Source organism: Ursus maritimus, unplaced genomic scaffold (genome assembly GCF_017311325.1).
Source record: "Ursus maritimus isolate PB19 unplaced genomic scaffold, ASM1731132v1 scaffold_15, whole genome shotgun sequence".
NCBI classification, from domain to species: domain Eukaryota; kingdom Metazoa; phylum Chordata; class Mammalia; order Carnivora; family Ursidae; genus Ursus; species Ursus maritimus.
The window spans coordinates 14431147-14452207 of record NW_024423897.1 but is presented as its reverse complement, the minus strand read 5'-3'; the positions used below and the strand labels follow the sequence as shown (position 1 = coordinate 14452207).

Below are 21061 nucleotides of genomic sequence, written 5' to 3'. Positions count from 1 at the left end.
CAAGCAAGAGGCAGAATGTGCACACACCAGGACGCGAGCTCTGGGAGCACAGGGACTCCCACGTTTGGTTCTTTGCTGTATGCCAGGTCCTACCACAGCACAGCTGGCATCAAGAAACACAGGCAGCCCCCGGGAGGGGAAGTCCCCCTGTCACCGCACTCTCAGTGCTTCTGGTAACAAGCCTAGAGGCTGGGAGTGTCTCCCACTTGGAACCAGAAGCTCAGGAGGACTGAGTTGCTCCCACCACCCAGCTGGTCAGGGACAAAGGAAAATTGGAATCTGGTTATCTGCTCCAGGAGGGTAGGGCTCACGTGTGTCTTGCAGAACATCACAGAGCCGTTCGCCCAGCATGGCATCTGGCATAAACTTAATAAAGATTTTTTTTTAAATGATGAATAAATGGCTCCAAAGTCCAGAGTACCTCAGAGTCACGAGGGTCCCTGCAATCCCAGAAAGTCTCCACAGCTGTCTGGGTGCCTGGATTCCCACGGATGGGGTATGAGGCCAGCTATGCCCCCTCCCCACCTAATGACCCTGGTCACCACAGAGACTCTCATTTTCATCCTCCCCTCTGCTTATACTAGTTAGCACTCTAATCCCAGAGCCTTTCCATAAAAGATCCATATGGTCAACAGGACCTACTTTTTTCTTCCAGAGATAGGACAGAAGTGGATGAGTGTATCTCTAAGGGGATCCTTCCTGTAATAAAGGACTACACCCCCACCCCAATCCAAACCAGCTTTTTCATTAAAAAAATTCTTTGGCTTTTTGTAGTTATTGGGGGCCAGAGGAGGCTTCCTACGTGTCTCCCTAGGGGACACTGTTCATACATCCGGCAGGCAGTATCTTTCTGAGGAGCCACGGGAGAGAGATTTTAAGCAATGTGATGGAGAAGCCAGGAAACTGCTCTGCGGACGGCACCCTCTCAAGGGCCACTTTGCTTGGCGACGCAGCATGGAAGGCATGATGGTGACTCCGATGACGACCGCCCCGGGTTCTACAGAGGCCCAGTCTCTCGCTGGCTGTGAGCTCAGCCCCTGCGACGGGGATAACAGAAGTGGCACGGAGGCAAAAGTAGCGTGAGAGCTCAGTATTCTGGAATGGTGCCCAGTGCTCCACAAATCCTGGACCTTGCTCTTCCTCGTGCACTTCTGTGGATTTGGGGCCAACTGTGCAATTGCAGTCACAGGGACAATGCCAGGTTAGTTTCTGGACAGGGTCTGATATGGGGGAGACAGAACGCCAGGGACGGAGCATGAAAACCCTCCAGCTAAAGGTGGTGCGCTGGCACTCTTGCGGGAAGGGAGGAAGCGGTGAGGCCAAAGCAGGGGGGCAGCAGGGAGCGCCCCCTCCCCCTCTGCCCTTGACCTGCTGCAGGGATCTGGAGGTTAGGAAATGTCCTGGAGAAAGAGCCTCTGATCTGAGGGGTCAGCTGGGGAGAGCTGGTGTAAAGGTGGACCTGGGACCTTCCCTGGGTGAGCTTACCCCTCCTCAGGACACACAGAAAGGTCCTTTCAGTGGCTGACAGCCCCAGCGAGACGGCGTGAGTGGCAGCAGTGCCTACAGTCCCTGTCACTGAAGAGGGCTCATTCCACACAGACACACCTCCTAGGGGCTGCGCCTCGGAGACAACGGAGCACAAAACAGATCAAGTCCCCGACCGCACGTTGCCTTACAGTGCGTCCCTCCTCCCAGTACCTGTCTCCTTCCTCTCTTAGAGCACCCATGGCTGCATCTCCAGCCTGGCACACAGTATGGCTCAATGAATATTGGAAGAATGAATGAATGAACGAATGAAGGAACGAATGAAAGCACATTTCTGACCGGCTGAATCAGTTCCCGAGTCCAACTTTGGAAACAGAGACAAGAGGGGAGGTTGCGGGTGGTTATTTTCTTCAGGAGGAAATTGTAAAAAGGCCTCCCAGGTCAGAGGGGGCATGTGGCCAGCTGGGTCACACACCGGCTTCCCGTCTGGCTGCGAGGACTTCCCTGTCTCAGAATGGAGCCCCTGGTACACTGACGTCACACGGTGGCCCCGGCAAATCCCAGGCTCCTTTGTGCTCCGCTTTACAAATTATTTCACTATCTAAAAGCAGGGGCGGTGGGGTGGGGGCCCCTGGCAGGTGCACAGCTGGCATCTGGGGCCAGGGCTGAGCAAGGGCTTCCTGCGGAGGAACGGCGTTCTCTCGGTAGTGGAGGTCACTGCTCCGCAGAATGCATACTCCCAGCTCGCCAGGGGCTGCTCTGGACCAGGCTGCAGGGAGAGCAGAGAGCGAGTCCTTCTGGACTGCAGGGCTATAGGTGTGGACATCGGGGGTCCCGGCACCTCCGCTGGAGCAGGGGAAAGGAGGAGGAGAGGCTATTTTGGCCACTTGTCTCAAGGTTAGAAGAGGAGCGGCTTCCACACATGAGACCTGGTTCTGAGGATGGAGGTGTTCATCCCCGTCAGCGAACGTGTGGCTCTGCAGGCTCAGGAAGGAGAGCCAGGAGTCTCCTAGCAACCTCGCCACCTGCTAGCCTGCCTTCCCGGCGCGGCATGGACGGGAGGAATCCAGCTGCAGGACAAAGGCTGCTGGTGTGTGTGGTGGCGGAGAGCAAGGACTCAGGGAGATGGCTACCTGGGCCCCAGCCACGTACCCTTGGGCAAGTCACCTAACTTGGTGAGCCTCGGCTTCCTCCTCGATCAAGTGGGGAAAATAATACGGCCTAGTTTACAGGATTGTTCTGAGGATCGAACGAGTAAATCCATGCAAAGAAGTCAAAACACTGCATGGCATATAAACACCATATTCGCCATTCCCTGATCACTGGGGCCAGGATCTGCCCTCCACCCCAAATTTTGATTACAGAAAAAAAAAATAACGTAGTGAATTTGCAAGCAATTTTTATTTTATTTTTTTTAAAATTAAGTAGGCTCCACACGCAACATGCGGCTCAGACTCATGACTCTGAGATCAACAGCTGCATATATTCTATCGACTTAGCCAGCTAGGTACCCCTTATTTTATTCTTTATATTTTTCTCTATTTTCTAATTTTCTACAAGGAAGAAATATCACTCTCCCACTGAAGAAAAAGTTAAAAATTCTCAGAAGATGCCACTGATGGGACCCTAGAAGCCAGAACCGGCAGAGTAGATGCCAAAGAAGGTTCCAGAACGTGGGTCTGCCAAGACTATCTCAGTGTGAATCTGCTTCACAAGTGCCCACAAATCAGACTTTCCTAGAAGAGTTCCAGGAACCCCAACATGTCAGTGACAAAGAAGACACTTTTCCTGTCTAGACAATGAAATGCTTGTAATTAAAATGAAGACTTGGGAGGCAGGAAGAGGCAACAGATACTCCTTTGAGACAATCTTGAAAATCCAGGAAACACAATTAACATTAAAATCATCTTGGGACGCCTGGGTGGGTCAGCCAGTGAAGCGTCTGCCTTTGGCTCAGGTCATGATCCCAGGGTTCTGAGATCGAGTCCCACATTGGGCTCCCTGCTCAGTGGGGAGTCTGCTTCTCCCTCTACCTGCCGCTCCCCCTGCTTGTGCTCTCTCTCTCTGTCTCCCTCTCTCTCTGACAAATAAATAAAATCCTTAAAAAAAAAATCATCTCTAATCTCCCCGCCCAAGGGTATAAGAGTCTGGGTCTGAAAGTAGTTTAAAACCAGTGGAAGTGGCCCTGCTGGTAGTACCCCGAGTCGCGCTGACGAGGTGGGGGGTGCCCAGGGATGGGCAGGCTGCTGGGACCAGGGGAGCAAACTCTCTCCACCACTTACAGTCTGAGTCTCTGAGGCAAGACAAGGAAGAGGTATAATCTGGAAAACTCAGCAGTGGCTCTTCCAGGAGACGAGGGGCCCCATGAATAAGAACTCGCTAGCTCTGCCCCCTTCACTTCAGCATTAACAGGCGAATGTGTATAACACAATCCTGGAGGTAACAGGAAACAAGGTACGGTAAGACATGAGTCTTCACTCCGGAGAGGATTCAGGGCTGAAGTAAATAAAAGGAAAAAAGGAAGATGAATGCCTAGCTCCCAGCCGCCAAGCCGCCAAGCCGCAGACACGTGTGAAGTTCAGACAGGGTGCCTGACGTCAATGTCTTGGTCGTTTTCCCACTAAGATGCGGGCCAGGCCATTCTCCTGAAAGTAAAGACACTTAGATTTTCTTAGAAGGGCCACCAGCCTGTGCTGGGCAGGTGCCCAGAGCCCTGCTGGCAACCCCTGGCTTGCAGGCTGCTTCTTTAGGGGACGACGCCTCCAGATCATAAGCAACACGAGGACAAGGACGAGGACTCGATCTGTTTTGTGCCGCACTGTCTCCCAGGCTCAGCGCATAGTAGGTACGTGCATGTGGAATGAATTATCTGCAGTGACAAGGACTGCAAACTTCTGTTTGCCACCGCCTCCCCAGGTATACAGCTTCTGGTATACAGCAGAGGTCAAATAAATGTTTTTTGAGTGACCTACCCGTGTGGGGGTCAAGGGCTCCCAAACGCTGCATCTTCAACTGACCCATGCATCTTAAGATTCCTCCCTTACTCTCCCCAGCCACACACACACACACACAACCCAGAAAAACCCCACTTGGACCCCAGAACCCCTGGCCCTGGACCAACAGGCCGGAGCGCTAGACTTGCTATAAGGCAAATGACATTTCTGAGTTTCCGGCCCAGCCAGCTTCCTGACCGACACGTCACCCAAAATCCTCTCCCTGAAAATAGCTCTACGCCTGCCAGTCTGCAGAGATGGGAACAGGAAATGGAAAATCACCATGTCCTCACTCATTGCACCGCAACATCAGAGCCCGGAGCCCGGACAGATTTGGTGTGGCCCTCATGAGACAGACCACTTTTTCCAGTCCGCCCCGTGCTATGTGGCCACCACCAAAATGCCGCTGATTAGAAGACGCACCATCGACGCTGCAGCAGCTTTCTGGAGGAAATAATCCATGACGGTCCTATGAAGTGCACACATCGAGTAAGACCCACCCCGCGTTCTGAAATGTAAGGCCATGGCAGGGAGGAAATAGCAGTCCTCCCTCTAGCCACCCGTTTTGTTTTTTTTTTTTTAAGTTTTTAATTTTTATTTTTAAAAAGATTTTATTTATTTGAGGGAGAGAGATCACAAGCAGGGGGAGCGGCAGAGAGCAAGGGAGAAGCAGGCTCTTTGCTGAGCAGGGAGCCTGACGTGGGGCTCCATCCCAGGACCTCAACAACATGACCTGAGCCGAAGGCAGGAGCCCCGTTCCTAACCACCTCATACGAATTACCTCCTGCGTGGGGGCAGCCATACTGCTTTCCTTGCAGATTTGGGTTAAATCCTGTCTATAAATCTCATGCTTTGTCCAAAGGACACCCCTAAGAAAAGGCCACCTGGAAAAATGGCCCCCTTTTCATCTGCTGGCTACAATTAGTACCCTAGAGGCAGCTCAAACATTCCCAGTTTGGGGGAGAGCTGATGGGCTTAACTTCCCCAGGCCTTCCTTCACTCCTGTCTACCAGGAGGGACTAAGACTTCTTTCAAGTTTCCCGATCTCCAACAGAGAGACCCCCGTCCCACCCCTGCCCTGCTGTCAAAGAAGCTGCTTCTCAGAAGCAGCAGTTGCTAAGGAATCAAAGCAGGGGGAGGGAAGGAAAGCAGGGGTGACTGAGGGGGAGTGAAGGTGTTTTACTGGGAGAGAGATGGGCCTCTCCTAGAATTTCCTGAGGTCCGGAGCATAAGCCCTAGGCAGGCAACAGCTTCTATCGGTCCCTTCGCTAAGAGATGAGGCTATTGATTTCTGGCTGAGGGAATCTTAAAAATCAGTTGGGTCTGGGGAACTCATTTCTCATTTGGGCGTCCCGGACAGGACAAGGCAGAAAGCTGGGATGCAAACGCACTCCTTGCTGGGAGCACAGAAGAAGAGCCGCCAAGTAGACCCCTGTGAGGGGCCGGCATGGGCGAGGGACGCAGCTCCTCATCGGATGTTATTAAGGTAGAGAAGCACGGTTCCAAAGGCTCCCACAAATTAAGTTCAATTTAAGAAAAAAAGGGATCTCATCATCTGTTGGTTAAAGCCTCTGCAGAGCAATTTAGTGCAACCTATCAAAACCTTAATTCACACCATGCACACGCCTTTGACCAAAGCAACTGCACCCCTGCGCATTTTTCTCACAGACACACACTCACGTGGGCAAAGTTACAGGGAAAAGGGGAGCTGTTGTCCTATCGTTTACTTATAGTAGTGAAAAACACGGAGGGCGACTGATGTCCACCGACAGGAGTCCTCACACAGACGGCAGCGGCAGGGTTCAGGACCCGGAGAACTCGGCATCAATAACGAGCAAGGTGAACCCTGCAGACTGACAGGAAAGATGCCCCTGACATAACTCCGAAGAAAGCACTTTCGGTATTAACGCACTCGTGTAAATACACAGTTGATTCTGGTAATTCACAGAAGCTGTGTTCTGTAAGTCACGGGGGACACTGCGCTAGCAAACACAGAACCACGCTCCTGGGCAAGAGCAGGGTTAGGTCCCTGTGAGCCTCTGGTCACATTTTCAATATAGAACCTGTGTATTTCTGGTCGATACACTGCTGATTCATTATCACCGAACTCACAGCCAGCGGCGTTACAACTCACACCTGCGCAAACCTCATCTAGCACGTGTATTTTCTTTGTATGGCACATCCCAGCCTTGTGCTCAGGGATGCTAGACAGCATGATGCTCAAGGGGGACAGCACGTGAGCAAGTGTGCAGGGGGTGGGGGGGAGGGAGAGGAAGAGAGAGGAGAGAAGCAGACTCCTCGCTGAGCACCGAGCCAAGGCGGGGCTTGATCTCAGGACCCCGAGATCATGACCTGAGCTGAAATCAACAGTCAGACGCTCAATCGACTGAGCCACCCAGGCGCCCCCTGAGGGCCGTTTTAAACAGTAAAATAACCAACAAGCAGAAAAATGAGAAAATGTGGCACTAAACAGACTGAGAAAAGGACCCTTGTTTTTAAGCACGGGAGCTGAAAACAAGAAGGCAGAGCATTGCCTTGTTCGGCCTCAGCTGGGAACGCACACACGAGGTGACTGCATGTGTCCCTGAATGACCGCCAAAGTTCCGTGAATACTGATTTTGAGGTTACAAATACATTCGAGGGAATAGGAAAATTTGCAAGTACAGAATCTCTGAATCATGAGGAGTAACCATATGTCTGTATATGCACAGAACATTTCTAGAAAATACACCAGCTCAATTTTGGAAAAGGACAGAAGGAACCACTGCCAGAAGCTATCTTTGGCAAGTGCGATGGGCAGCAGGTTTTTACTTTATTCTTTGAACCTCACTGTCCCAGTGAGTATACCATTTCTACTTTCAAAAATCTACAGGAGAGGGGCATCAGGTGGCTCAGAAAGTTAAGCGTCCAACTCTTGGTTTCAGCTCAGGTCATGATTTCGGGGTCGTGGGATCAAGCCCCATGTTGAGCTCTGCACTCAGTGGGGAGTCTGCTGGAGACTGTCTCTCCCTCTCCCTCTGCTCCTCCCCTGCTCGTGGCATGTGCTCTCTGTCTCTCAAATAAATAATAAAATCTTTAAAAAATAAAAATAAAAATGTACAGTAGGAAAACCAGCTTTTCTCCAGGTACGCGCAGCACAGCACAGCAGATTCACTCCGGGCTAAAGGATCCTGCCCTGCAGGGGGACCAGGGCCTTGCAGAAAGGCCACATGACCACCCTCCTGCTTGATGCTTCCGTCTCCTGGGGAGGAGGATGAGAGCTGAGATGAAGGGTAGCAGAGGACTCGGCCTCGCCTGCAAAAACCTGAAAGTCAGAACTTTGCCCCAAGAAATAGATGTGTCACCTTAGCTTTTCCTGCCTTTCACGTACCAGAAGCAGTCAGCGAGGGTCAGGATGGGGCTCATGGTCCAGAAGAGAAAGTATGATGGAATTAGGGTTATAGAGAGAGAGAGAGAAAAAAAAGAAAAAGGGGAAAAAGGGGGGAAATTTGCAATTTTGTTTACTGGGCAGTCCATATGGACGTGTAATCAAGGATTCATTTTTCCTCCTTGTAAATAAAAACAGATTTATTTTCCCAATTATGAAAACACATAAATAAGTCTGGGTCTGGAAGTATACACACCAAACTGTGGCAACAGGACTACAGGTTTGGGGCAAACAAATTTTTTTATATAAGTGCTACTCATTTGGACTTTTAAACAATAAAAATGTAACTCAGACTTTTTTTTATCATCATAATAATGTCTTATATTTAGGGCCATGCTGCCCTAGCAGAAAGGCCACCCCGGTCATGCCTCTGGCTTTTCCGGTTTTCTTTCCCACCCTCTCTCCTTTTAAAAATTTTTTTAGAGAGAGAGAGAGCGCACATGCGAGGGGGAGGGGAGCAGAAGGAGAGAGGGAATCTTAAGCAGGCTCCATGCTCAGTGCGTAGCCCTGGAAGGGCTCCACCCCACGACCCTGAGATCATGACCTGAGCCAAAATCAAGAGTCGGCTGCTTGACCCCCTGAGCCACCCGGGTGCCTGCCCTACCCTCTCTCCTGCCTCAGGCTGCTCCCTGCCCTGGGGCCAAGGACTCAACAACACCCAGTCATCTCTGAGCAGCAACAGCCAGGCAAAAGCAAAACTCTTGAGTTTCCTTCAAAAGTTCAACACTGAAGAGCTAATTCTAATCAGCGATTCCCCTCTGAGGTTGACACCTAGAAGAACTGAAAACAGGTGTTCAAGCAAAGCTGGCAGTGAATGTTCACAGCAGCACTAACCGTAACAGCCCAAAGGCGGAAACAACCCAAGTGTCCATCAACAGATAAAAGGGTAAACAAACTGTGGTGGAGCCACACAACGGAATGTTACTTGGCCGTACCAGGGAATGAAGGATGGATGTGTGCGCTACAGTGTGGATGGACCTCGAAGACGTTACGTGAAAGAAACCAGACACAAAAGCTGTGTGCCTCTTTCCTGTGAAATATCCAGAACAGGCAAATCCATAGGGACTGAAAACAGATTCATGGCTGCCAGGGGCTGGCAGTGGGAAGGGGTGGGAAGTGGCTGCTTAACGGATCCAAGGGTGCCTTTCGGGGTGATGAAAATGTTCTGGCACTAGAGAGAGGGGACAGGTGCACAACAGTGTGACTGGATTAAACACCATGAGACTGTACGCTTTACATGGGTTAAAATGGTAAATTTCATGCTGTGACATGAATTTCACCACAATAAAAAATAAACAGAACTCTGAGCTGTTGTGACAAGTTCCTCAGCGTCTCTGGGCCTCTAGCAGGGGCAGATGACAGCACAACGTGTCAGCTGGTTGGGAGGATTCCGTGAGACATGAAGGTCAAGTGCCTGGCACAGGGCTGGGCACACAGAGAGGGACCAGGAAGTAACAAAGCCGCCACCGCGGGGACGACAGTTATGGCGCACGGTCAAAGCCAGCTCACCTGAACTTGTGGGGTCTCCATGCTGTCAAATTACCTTTTAATGAAGCAACTACAGCAACAACAGCATAAAGACAGAAGGGAGGGAAGCTGCGTACGATGAAGAGAGTGGAGAGACTGGCTGTACTTAGAGCGTATTTGTATCTAGACTGTACTTAGAGGAGAATGCTCTCCGCTATAAGAAATGCCATTAACTCAGTCATAGGAAGACCAAAGGGCCGCTTTGCTACTCGTCTGCCATGGAACAACCCATAAGCTCTTGCTTTTTCCACCTCCTTCCACTGGCCTGCAGGCAAGGACCCCTCGACCGACCCGATTCACGGGGGCAGAGGGGCTGCGCCTTGGTGAGAAGGTTCCATCCGTGCAAAGCCCTTATCCTGAAGCAGCTCTAAAACCTGAAGGGCTGACCAGTGGGGGCAAGAACTGTAGCTCTTCTTATTGAGGAATTAGTTGGTACTGAAAGAGCAGAACTCAAAGCTTCCGGAGGCAAGGTGACCCCCCTTGTGGCTGACAGTCAGCCTGGGGAGAGGGGAGGGAGCCATGAATAGGATTGCAGGCTGTCATGGAAACTTTTCTTTCCTGAGGCCTCTGAGCATATGGCAGGTGTCCTGAAAAATCCGCTCCTGCCGCCCCAGGCTGGCTGCTGCCCTCAGACACATGGGTGGGGGCGTCTGCCTCTCCGTCTGAAAGGCCCCCTTCCCTCCACCATGGCGCGGCAGCACAAAGGAGTCTCCAGTGTGCGCCTCCTGTCCCAGCTCCCCACAAAGACGCTGGGGGACAGCCTGCATGGCCCCATGGAAATCTAAGCCCCCTGGCCCCATGGGGCCGCGATGCAGCCCACAGATCACAGACAGCAGCAGGCCAAAGGCCACGGCTCGGACTCCTCCTGGGCCGCCTGAAACGCGATGCCCATTCTGCCCTCGGCTGAGGCTGATGGGGATGTCTAGTGAGCCCAAGATGGAAGAGAGCGGCATGTGGATTTGGGACTTTGAAGTAACAGGCAGGCTGGATTCCCACCCGGCAAGACTGCGTTCTCTGTAGAACACAGCAAATGCAGCTGGCCCGAGGTAGAGCAAATCACGGACTGCGAGGCTGTAAGCAGTGAAAGGGATTATAAGTAATAGCAGGTGGATGGTGCCATGGTGGAAAACAATACAGAGTGTTTAAAACTTGAAAGCCATGCTTCTAGAATTGGGTGACTGTGCCTGCAGGGGTTCATGGCAGCACACCAAGAGCAGACAACGCCACAGGAGAAAATGGGTACCATCTTCCCGCAGCACCCGTGGGACTCAAGGATTGGGGAAGGGCCGATATCATAAAACAGGACAATTACATATTGTAGAGAGGAATGTCAAATCTGACTGAATTCTAAGGAGGAAACACTAGATATCAAGGAAAGGTCATGACTACAGCCGGCCACTTTGGGGCATATCACCCCTCTGGGAAGGCACCTTCGAGAAGTGCAGGGCCCAGCACAGAAGGAACCCCTAGCTCCATTCATTCCTTTACTCCACCAATATATTTTTTTGAGGTCTTATGATGTACTAGTAGGCTCCCTACCCTCCTTGAAACTCACTGTAGGGCAGGTAGGTGTTAATTAAAAGTACACGATGCCATGGAAACGTGTATCAGGGATACCTCACCTGCCCAGGGCAGTGGAGGAAGACTTCTCAGGGACGCAGGGCCTGACATTTAACTAGGACCGCACAGCGGGGCAGGGTGGGGAAGCTCTCCAGGCAGAGGAGACAGTGTGTGTGAAGTTCTGTGACAGCAGGGGGCTTGGCCAGAGATGCATGAGGTCAGAGAGATAGGACCTTGACAGTTGATCCCTATCCTCAGAAGACTGCTGGTAAACCAGGGGGCGATTTTAAGTGGCAGGATAGCAGGACAGAGTCGTGTTTTAAGCGCATGACCTGAGCAGCATAGCCATATGGTCGTCTCTACCAAGACAGACAGCCAGACGGTCAAAGCCACGCTGCGTGTTTCGTGAGGCCTCGCTGGAAGATGCAAACCCTAGGAGGCCAGTGTCCAGGCCTGGTGACCATACAGTCGGTCCTGCTCGGCCCTGATCAAGCATTCACATTCCTAGACACCTCTAAGAACAGGAGTTGTTCGGGTTTCCCTTCTAGCACATTCAGAGGCCCGATGACAGGAAGCAGGGGTCATGGGCTTCAGAGCACAGGTCTGGCACCATGCCATTCTGGGCTCAAACCTTGGCTGCTATCCACTTAGCTAGACCACCCAAGGCAATCTTCTTAATCTCTCTGTGCCTCGGTAAAATGGGGGGACTAGGAGTATCCTAGGACACTGTGTGGCTTCATTAAGATCCAGCTGCAAAAATCCTTATCGCTGAGCCCGGTACATTACAGATGCTAAAGACAATGTTGATTATTATTACTCTAGTTCGCACTCGGCAAAGGATGGACACAGAAGATGTGCAAAGACCCCAGAAACCTCAAGCAACTCGGGAGCACCCAGGCTCCCAGGAGCGGGGCGGAGGGAAGCAGCGCGGAGTCCACATACTTGCGAGCAGGAGGCAGGAGACCGCCACGGCGTACAGCTGCTTGGAGGTGGGGATGGTATAGCGATCGAGGAAGTGGTCCAGCAGGTAGACGGCCAGGTGCCGGGCCGCGGGGCAGAGCTGGCAGTGGCTGCTCAGCAGCGTCAAGATGTCGACAAAGAATCGGCGGCTCTTCAAGAGTGGGGAGTGGGCTCGGAAGGCGGGCAGCTTCAGCTCCTGGAGGACAGGCAGGACAGAAGGGGGGGGTCAGGGCTGCCTCCCGAGAGCCTCGGATGCCCCAGGAGAGTGAGACATGGGGGCCCGCCTGCGGGCTGGTGAGGGGGCAGCGATTCCCTCCGTACCCTGTTCGTCTTCCTGCAAGTCCCAGGATGGCAGCCCCCCCCCCGTTCCAGAAACTCCTAGACCATCTCCCATCTGCCCTCGGCGAGCACAGGCTCATGGTGTGCCAAGGATATGATGACAGAGGTAGGAAATAACAGGCCCCAAAGATGCCAGTCATTCCCTCGGGGAAGGATGAGTAGTACAGGCCTGGAGGTCGGGGACCAGCATCCAAATTCTGGTTGTACTGCTCTACCAAGTTGTGCCGGCCTGGTCACCTGCCTTCACCTTTGTCACCTCCTCAACAGCTGAGGGTGAGATGAACAGTGAGCGTAAACACCCAGCACACAGGAACCTCTCAGGGTCCCTGGCTTAATTCCCTCTATGGGCAGGACTGTGAAAAATGACTTTTAAAAAGTACTTAATGTACAAAAAGCTTTTAAAATAACAGTACAAAGAACTCCTAAAATACCCGTCACCCAGATTCCTTAGTTTTCATGTTACCTTCTTGCTCTCTGCTTGCACACACACTTTTTTTCTAAAAGTAAACTCTAAACATACTTCCCCTCCAGGAGGCAACTTCTACTTTAATTGGGACACTGCCATGTTATCTGAATTTATTTCTCTAACACAAGAAAAGCCAACAAGAGAAATATCAAACCAACCAAGATTTTCATGACAGGAAAATTTTTCTCATGTACCTACCCTATTTGCAATTTAACCAAAGTAGGCCAGACACGATTTATTTAGGAAATGCTGTAGCTACATTTTGTCAAGTCGAGAAACTAAGGAGAAGCAAAATTGAGGGAAAAAGGGCAAGAAGGAGCTGGCAGGACAGGAACGGTGGGAGCTCACTCGCGGCAGGTTCGCTGGGGGCGAGATTAAAACAAACTGGAGCCCCTCATCTGTATAATGCCACCTTCTCAGCCCTGCGGCCCTACGTAGGCAGCAAGAGTTCTGGGACAAGAGATATCTGTTCGTTCATTCATTCATTCATTCATTCACTCAAGGGATATTTTTTTTAAATTTTTTTTTTATTTTTTATTTTTATTTATTTGACAGAGAGAGAGAAAAGAGAACATGCACGAGCCAGGGGAAGGCCAGAGAAGCAGATTCCCTGCTGAGCAGAAAGCCCAACACTCCGGGATCACGACCTGAGCCAAAGACAGACACTTAACCCACTGAGACACCCGGACGCCCTCATTCAAGATATATTAATTCATTCACTTGACTCAGTATTGAGTACCTTGTATATATCAGACATTATTCCAGGCACTGGGTTATAATCTAGAATAAGATACAGACCTAAACGTAAGATTAAAACTATAAGACTCTTAGCAGAAAACAGAAGCAAATCTTTATGACTTAGGCAATGGTTTCTTTGATTTGACACCCAACGCAGAAGAAACAAAAGAAAAAAATATCTAAATTGGACTGCAAAATTTAAAACTTTCATGCTTCAAAAGACATCAAGAAAGTGAAAAGACAACCCACGGAATGGGAGAAAATGTTTGGAAATCATGTATCAGTAAGAGGCTGTATCCAGAATATATAAAGAACTTTTACAACTCAACAATAAAAAGACAACCCAATCTAAAAATGGGCAAAGGACTGCATAGATATTTCTGCAAAGACACACAGAAATGGCCCATAAGCACATGAAAAGATGTGCAATACTTAATCACTAGGGAAATGCAAATCAAAACCACCTTGAGATACCAACCTCAGACCCATTACAATGGCCATTATAAAAACAAAATCAGAAAGTAAACAAGTGCTGGTGAGGATGTGAACAAACTGAAAACATATGGCCACACAAAAACTTGTACAGGAATGTTTCTAGCAGCATTATCCATCACGAGATAGGGAAACTGAAGGGACCCCAAGAAAGACTACTTTTTTGTTGCCTCTCTTCTTGCTAGGACCTGCACCCCCCCCCCCATGGTACAGATAACGTCTGTCCTCCTTGTAAAGGTCAAGGAGTTAATGATTTCTTTGGCGTCTTTCAGCACAACGGATTAACATCTAAGGAGTGATGGGGCAGGGTCATCATGAACATTTTCCAAGACCAATGACTCACCCAGACCCCTGGCTCCAGGGTTCAGTGACTTACGGAGGGCACCTCAACACTCCCCTTTGTTCCTGGATGCCTGGGAAGACACTGCACCAGACCACCATCCTCAATAAAAACCCCAGACCCCACGCAAAGAGGAGACTCACTCTTCTTCCCTTTCTGAGTCTCCCAGATGCTCTGTATCTGCTCTATGTCTTCTTTTTTTTTTTTTTTTTTAAAGATTTTATTTATTTATTTGACAGAGAGACAGCCAGCGAGAGAGGGAACACAGCAGGGGGAGTGTGAGAGGAAGAAGCAGGCTCCCAGCAGAGGAGCCTGATGTGGGGCTTGATCCCGGAACGCCGGGATCACGCCCTGAGCCGAAGGCAGACGCTTAACGACTGCGCCACCCAGGCGCCCCTGCTCTATGTCTTCTACAAACTGCTCTCACTTCCTCTTGGCTCACGTTTGATTTGTATCCTGAGAGAAGCCGAGGACCCTCTTGGCTGGCCCTGTGGGACCCCCTCTGGGTCCTCGGACCCAGCTAGCCTGCATCAATAACAGCCTCCAAATGGGAACAACCCAAATGTGCATCAGCTGATGAATGGATAAACAAAATATAGTATATCCACACCATGCAATATTATTTGGCCATAAAAAAGAACATGAACATGACCCTTAAAAACGTTCTATGTGAAGAAAAGCCAGTCATAAAAGGCCACATATCGTGGTCCTATTTATATGAAATGTCCAGTACAGGCAAATCCGTACAAACATAAAGTACAGCAGTGGTTGCCGGGAGTGAGGGGTGGGTGCAGGTTAATGGGGGGGTGACTGCTAATGGGGTTGGGGTTTCCCTTCAGGATCATGAAAATATTCTGAAATTAGATAGTGTTGATGGTTGCCCAGCTCTGCATGCACTAAAGGCAACTGAATTGTATACTTGGAAAGCGTGAATTTTATGGCATGTGAATTATATCTCAATAAAACTGTTGCAAAAAGAGTAAGATGGACACATCACCCATTCTCACGGAGTTTATGGCCCAGTAAGAGAGAGCTAGAAATCAAACGATAAGGCAATCACACAAGTCCAAACTGTGATCGACAATACAAAGGAAAGCTAGGAGCAGTGAATGCCCCACATCTTCCAGGGAGGGAGGCCTTTCCTGTGAAAGCGAAGCCTGACCTGAGATTGCACGCTGGGACCGCTGGGATCTCTTCTCGTCTGGCTCGTTCCACCACAGGGCCCCAAGGCCAGGGCAGCTCTCTTGGTAACCCGAGAGCTTTGCTCGTGGAAGGTGCTCCCAGGTGAATAAATTATTGCCTCTCCTTATGTTTACACATAAAGAAACTGAGTTTGAAAAAGTCCTGAGACCCCAGGCTTTACTTAACCTGCAACAGATCAGAGACCACATGACTTTCAATGTATCTTTTTTCTCAACCCTTCATCTTAAGTAATCTCTATGCCCAAGGCGGGGCTCGAACTCACAACCCGGACATCAAGAGTCGCAAGCTCTACCAACCAAGCCAACCAGGTCATGGAGAAGATCTTTCATCATCAGTTTAACTTCTTTAAAGAGAAGACTTGACTTCTTTGTGTATTATTCCTCTTCACTGTTGGATGAATTTATGTGGCCAACATGGAATTTCAAACTCCTTGAGGGCAGGGTTTGGGTCTGCTTTGGCTCCTCACCATTTTGTCAGCACCCCAGGGTGACTAGGGAACATCGTCAGGTGGCTAATAACCAACTGTGGAAGGAATGAAGGCAGGGAGGGGGAGAACTGGGGAGGAAAGAGGGACTGAACTGTAGTGGTGAGTAGCGAATGCCCTGAGTGCCCATCGGTATAAAGGAGCAGTCAGTGGGGACTTCAAGGACAAGAGATGTATCCAGCCAAGATCTGGAAGGACGTCTAGAATTTACCTGTTGAAGATGCAGGAAGCAAGGAAGCTCAGCAGGAAAAACAGCACTTGCAAAGCTACACAGGTGTTCCACCCAGGGAATCCGGAATGCTTGGAACAGACAGACCGGTAGGGTGTGCCTGGACAGAGCAGGCAGGGAGGGTGGGCACAGTCCCATCTTGTGTGCCCTGTTAAGATATCCAGCCTGCCCTGAGGGTACCAGGGAGCCACGGAAGGGCTCAGAGCAGGGCATCCACACGGGCAGAGTGAATACGCGTGAAGACCTCTCAGCCGAGTTCCTCCAGGACTATGGCCGGACAGCTGGGAGCAGCAGCCAATGGGGAACTACAGCTCCAACAGCAGCCTCCCTCTAGCAGCCCCCACAAGCTTGCAGGCTACTTGGGTATTTCCTCCCCACCAAGGGCTCAGAGACTCTCGACAAGAAGCAACCACAATCCTAGATCCTTGGTGTTCCGTAGGCAGCAGCTGCCGGAAATCAGACAACTGACCTTTGGCCCAGGCTGCACGGCCCTCATCAAGGCAGTTCGAAGTCCCAAAACAGAACAAGGAAGAGATGCAAAGTCCTGACTTCCTCCCTTCTCAGCTCTACCAAACTTAACGGCTTCTGGACTTTTCTCTTAGGTGAACTGGGAGAAGAGAGCTCAGAGCAATACACTGTAGATCTTCCCTCTGTATATTTTCCTGGGAAAAGGGTCTAGTGGCTTGAGCCGATTCTCAAAGGAAGCCATCCATGCATAAAAGAAAAAGAAAGAAAGAAAGAAAAAGTTATGGACCTCTGGAACGGGCAACAATACACGTCAAGGAGGAGTTAGCAGACAGGCTTCCCAGAAGAGGATGGCGACAAAAGTGGGCAGGATTCTGAAAGCCAGAACGTCCGCCTGTGAGGCTCCTCGTCCCCATTTCTGCTCGTTCCTCACATCCCGGTTTAAATGTCCTTTCCTGGGGCGCCTGGGTGGCTCAGTGGGTTAAGCGTCTGTCTTCGGCTCAGGTCCTTCTCCCTCTGCCTGCTGCTCCCCCTGCTTGTGCTCTCTCTCTCTCTGACCGATAAATAAATAAAATCTTTAAAAATAAATAAATAAATAAATAAATAAATAAATAAATATTCTTTCCTAAGAGAGGTTTTCCCTGACTCCTCACCATTCCAAATCAAGTTCCCCTGGTTCTCAGAGCACGCTATTCTTCATGGCCAAATATTTACTTATTTACGTGTCTTCCTCCTAAGCTCTTGCTCCCGAGGGTGGGGGCCAGGTCCCCCCGGCCTATACCATTTGCCCAGCGTCCAGCGTGTGGATGGCATAGCAGCAGGTGTTCCAAAACTACGGGCACGAGTGAAAAAGAACAAATAGTCAGGAAAAGGCAGGAGGAAACTTAAATGCACATTACTATGAAAAGGCTACATATTACAGGATTTCAACCATATTGCAATCTGGATGAGGCAAAACTATGGAGAGGGTAAAAAGAGCAGTGGTTGCCAGAGGCTGGGGACGCTGAGGGACAGAACAGGCCAAGCACAGAGGATGTTCAGGGCAACGAAACCACTCTGTGTAATATTATAACGGCGGATACATGCCATTATACATTTGTCCAAACCCACAGGATGTACAATGCCAAGACGGAACCCTAATGTAGAGCATAAACTTTAAGTGACAATGATGTGTCCCTGAGGTTCACGGACTGTAACAAATGCACCACTCTGGTGGGGCCGTGGATGTGAGGGAGGCCGTGCCTGTGTGGGGGCAGGTGGTATATGGACTACCTCTGTGCCTTCTACTCAATAGTGCTGTGAACCTCACACTGCTCTAAAAAATAGTCTTAAAAAACAAGAATGAATACAGGAGTATACGTCCCTGCACCAAATCCTCTCCTCTCCCCACATACTGGGGAGCAGCCTGGCAGACTGTGAAGTTAGGCAGCACTGGCGTGGAATCTCAACTCCACTACTTATTAACCTTGGGCATGTGAGTTTTGAACCCCAGGGCCCTCATCTGAAAAAACGAGGGTCACAGTGCCACAACTGTAAAGTATGTGGCACTTGACAGCAATCAGCGAGCTTTAGTGGCCTTTTCCTCAAGCCAGGCAATCAAACTTCAGATAAACTGAGCTTATCTGCCTCTGTGAAAAGCTCTTTGGACCCTCAAAGGAACCTGTTTTGTCGGGTGGAAGGAAGCTTTCTACCTGAGGCTTTACAGCTGGGCCTCAGGGCCTCTGCAGGGAAGGAAACCAACCCGCCCATCCCAGGTCCTCCAGAGAACCCCCAAGCCAAATGGAATCAAGGGCTCTCAGCCTCAGCTTCTGGTGCTGAGAAGGGCGATTCCTTGGCAAATGAACAACAATGTGGGACGCCAGCATGCCTACCCTGTTTAGTTTGAGAGCCCAGCTGATTCCTTCCCTAACCCAACTGGGGGGGAAAGGCCTTCATCACAAGGGCTTTGCTCTAAAGATCCGCATTCCTCCCCAAGCACTTTTGACCTAAGTCAGCTGAAAGGCCCCGGCAGCCAGCAGCCAGGGTGCATGAAGCCAGCCCCTCCTATCGAGGGGCCTGGATTCCAGAAACAAAAGAGCAGCCTGTAAAGCCCTCCCAGATGAGGCAGGCACTTGGCAGGCACTCAGCAGCCAGTGTGGGCGGAAAGGGGCAGGAACTGGGCCGGGCAGAGTGACCTTCCTCCAGTAGGGCAGGAGCAACATCTCTGCGGCCAACAGATAGGGTGGGGGCAGGGCACAGATGAAGAGGGGCAGCAGGACAGGCAGAGGCTTCCAGAAACTCTCCCTCCCGAGCCGCTGGCCCTTTACCACCTGAGCTCGACAGAAGAGCACGTGTTCCTCAGCCATACCTGGAGAAAAACAGGCTGGGGACGCACGGACAGGTGGCTCTGAGGAGTTCAGGTGTGGGGGAGGAATCCACCTTATGAAAAACTGCTTCTGTTATCAAAGTAGTTTATTTTGGTTTTTAAAAATAGTAATAATGAAAAAAATAATAATAACAAAGGACAAGAAAAAAACTATTAGATATACAACAAAATGTTCACAGCGGTATCTTGGAGGGCTCCGATTTTGGGTGATTTTTATTTTCATGCTTTCAACACTGTGGATTTTTAAAAAAACACTTGAAGTAAAAAAAAAAAAAAAAAAAACCACAGACTCAGAGAATAGATTGGTGGTTGCCACAGGCCAGGGGTAGGAGATGGGCGGAATGGGTGAAGACCGTCCAAGGTACAAACTTACAAGTATACATAAATCCTGGGGATGTAACGTACAGCATGGTGACCAGAGTCTGTAATACTGTCTTGTACATTTGAAAGTTGCTGAGTCAATCTCAAAAGTTCTCATCCCAAGAAAAAAATGTCACTATGTGAAGTGACAAATGCTAACTGTACTTATCGTGGTGATCATTTCCCAATATATACAAATATTCGATCCTTATGTTGTACAGCTGAAGTTAATATAATGTTACATCAATTAAAAAAAGATGGTTTTGAGATGAGAAGTACAGCATGGGGAATATAGTCAAAATACTGTAATAATGTTGTCTGGTGACAGACGGTAACTATACTTACCACGGCGAGCATAGCTTAATGTATAGAATTGTCGAATGACCACGTTGTACACCTGAAACTAACATAACATTGTATGTCCACTAAGCTTTAATGAAAACAAATTAAAAAATGACATTCCAAAAAAAGACTGAAACTAAAAAAAAATTCAATGCGTAACCTGTTTAAATTTTAATTACTGTGTTTCCAGTTTGAAAAGAAAAAGAGGCAGGGACTAGATACCCACCGTATTAAGGCCCAACTCAAAATGTATCCCCAAGGATTCCCTGGCAACCCCACACCATGACTGTGAGAAAATCGGCCCTTTCTTAAGAACACGCCCCATGTCAGCACTGTGCTAAATATCCCGCTGCTTCGACGTCACCAGATGCAAGGTCCCACCCGAGTCCAACCCAGAAGCAGTCATCTTTTTCTTCTTCTTTCCTTTTTACTCGTTGTAAATTATATATTCACTGACAAATTTTCAAAAGTAGAAAAAAAATACCACTTCTGAAGTCCTGCTAAGTTTTACACGGATTCTTCAGATGTTTTCCTCTGTGCAAATGTCCACAAAAGGGGATAATAATCTACTTCCCCTTCAGGACGGCGCTGGAAACCGTGTTTTCAATGGCTGCCGAGCGTTTCATCACTGTGCGGTTGTGTCGTGACTGCACCAGACCCCCACTCTGGATGTTTGCGCCATTTCTCTACCTTGCGGTGTCTGTGCTGGTCACTCACCAGACAGGCCTTCCCTGGCTGCCCTCCCGCCACAGCACCGTGCAGCGGATTAACCGTCTTCCTCCTTCCACCCTGCGGAATGTGACCTCTGAGAGAGAGAGGGAGTCACTTTTTCCTCCAGGTCTTGGCTGTACCCCTGGTACTTGGTACCCAGCAAGGGCTCATGAGTACCTGCTGAATGAGTAAATGAATGTCTGAATGAATGAATGAATGAATGAAGTGTTTTTCGTGATGAACACAGGTGTGACCTCAGCCAACGCCAGCTGGGGGAATGCTTTCTCTGCCTGTGGCCATCCCTTCCTCGCCCTGGTCTCCCTTATCCAGCCCTGGATCCTTCCTTGGGGTAACAATGGGGGTGCAGGGACTGCCCCCTGAGTGGGAACCTCCGCTGTGACACTTCTGTGACTAGAGGCACCATTCTGGGGGAAAGGGAGGTTCACATCCAGGAAAGGCTGAGTCCTTTAATAACCACTTGGCTTGCTGACCAAGAGCTCTGTGTGGGGGTTCCAAAGCAGAAAGAGGATTATCTGAGAGGGACAGCGCTTCCAGAAAGGCCACGGACAAGTGAG

At 49.9% G+C, this 21061-nt stretch overlaps 1 protein-coding gene across 4 annotated transcripts in view; it reads right to left on the bottom strand.

Moving 5' to 3' along the window:
- LOC103664793 (cyclin-J-like protein) overlaps positions 1-21061 on the bottom strand; it is a 53003-nt gene that overhangs the window by 13376 nt on the left and 18566 nt on the right. For all 4 annotated transcript variants that reach the window (XM_040630333.1, XM_040630332.1, XM_040630334.1 and 1 more), the window contains one exon: positions 11935-12148. In XM_040630333.1, coding sequence (XP_040486267.1) covers positions 11935-12148 — 214 coding nt within the window. The remainder of the gene's footprint in view (positions 1-11934; positions 12149-21061) is intronic.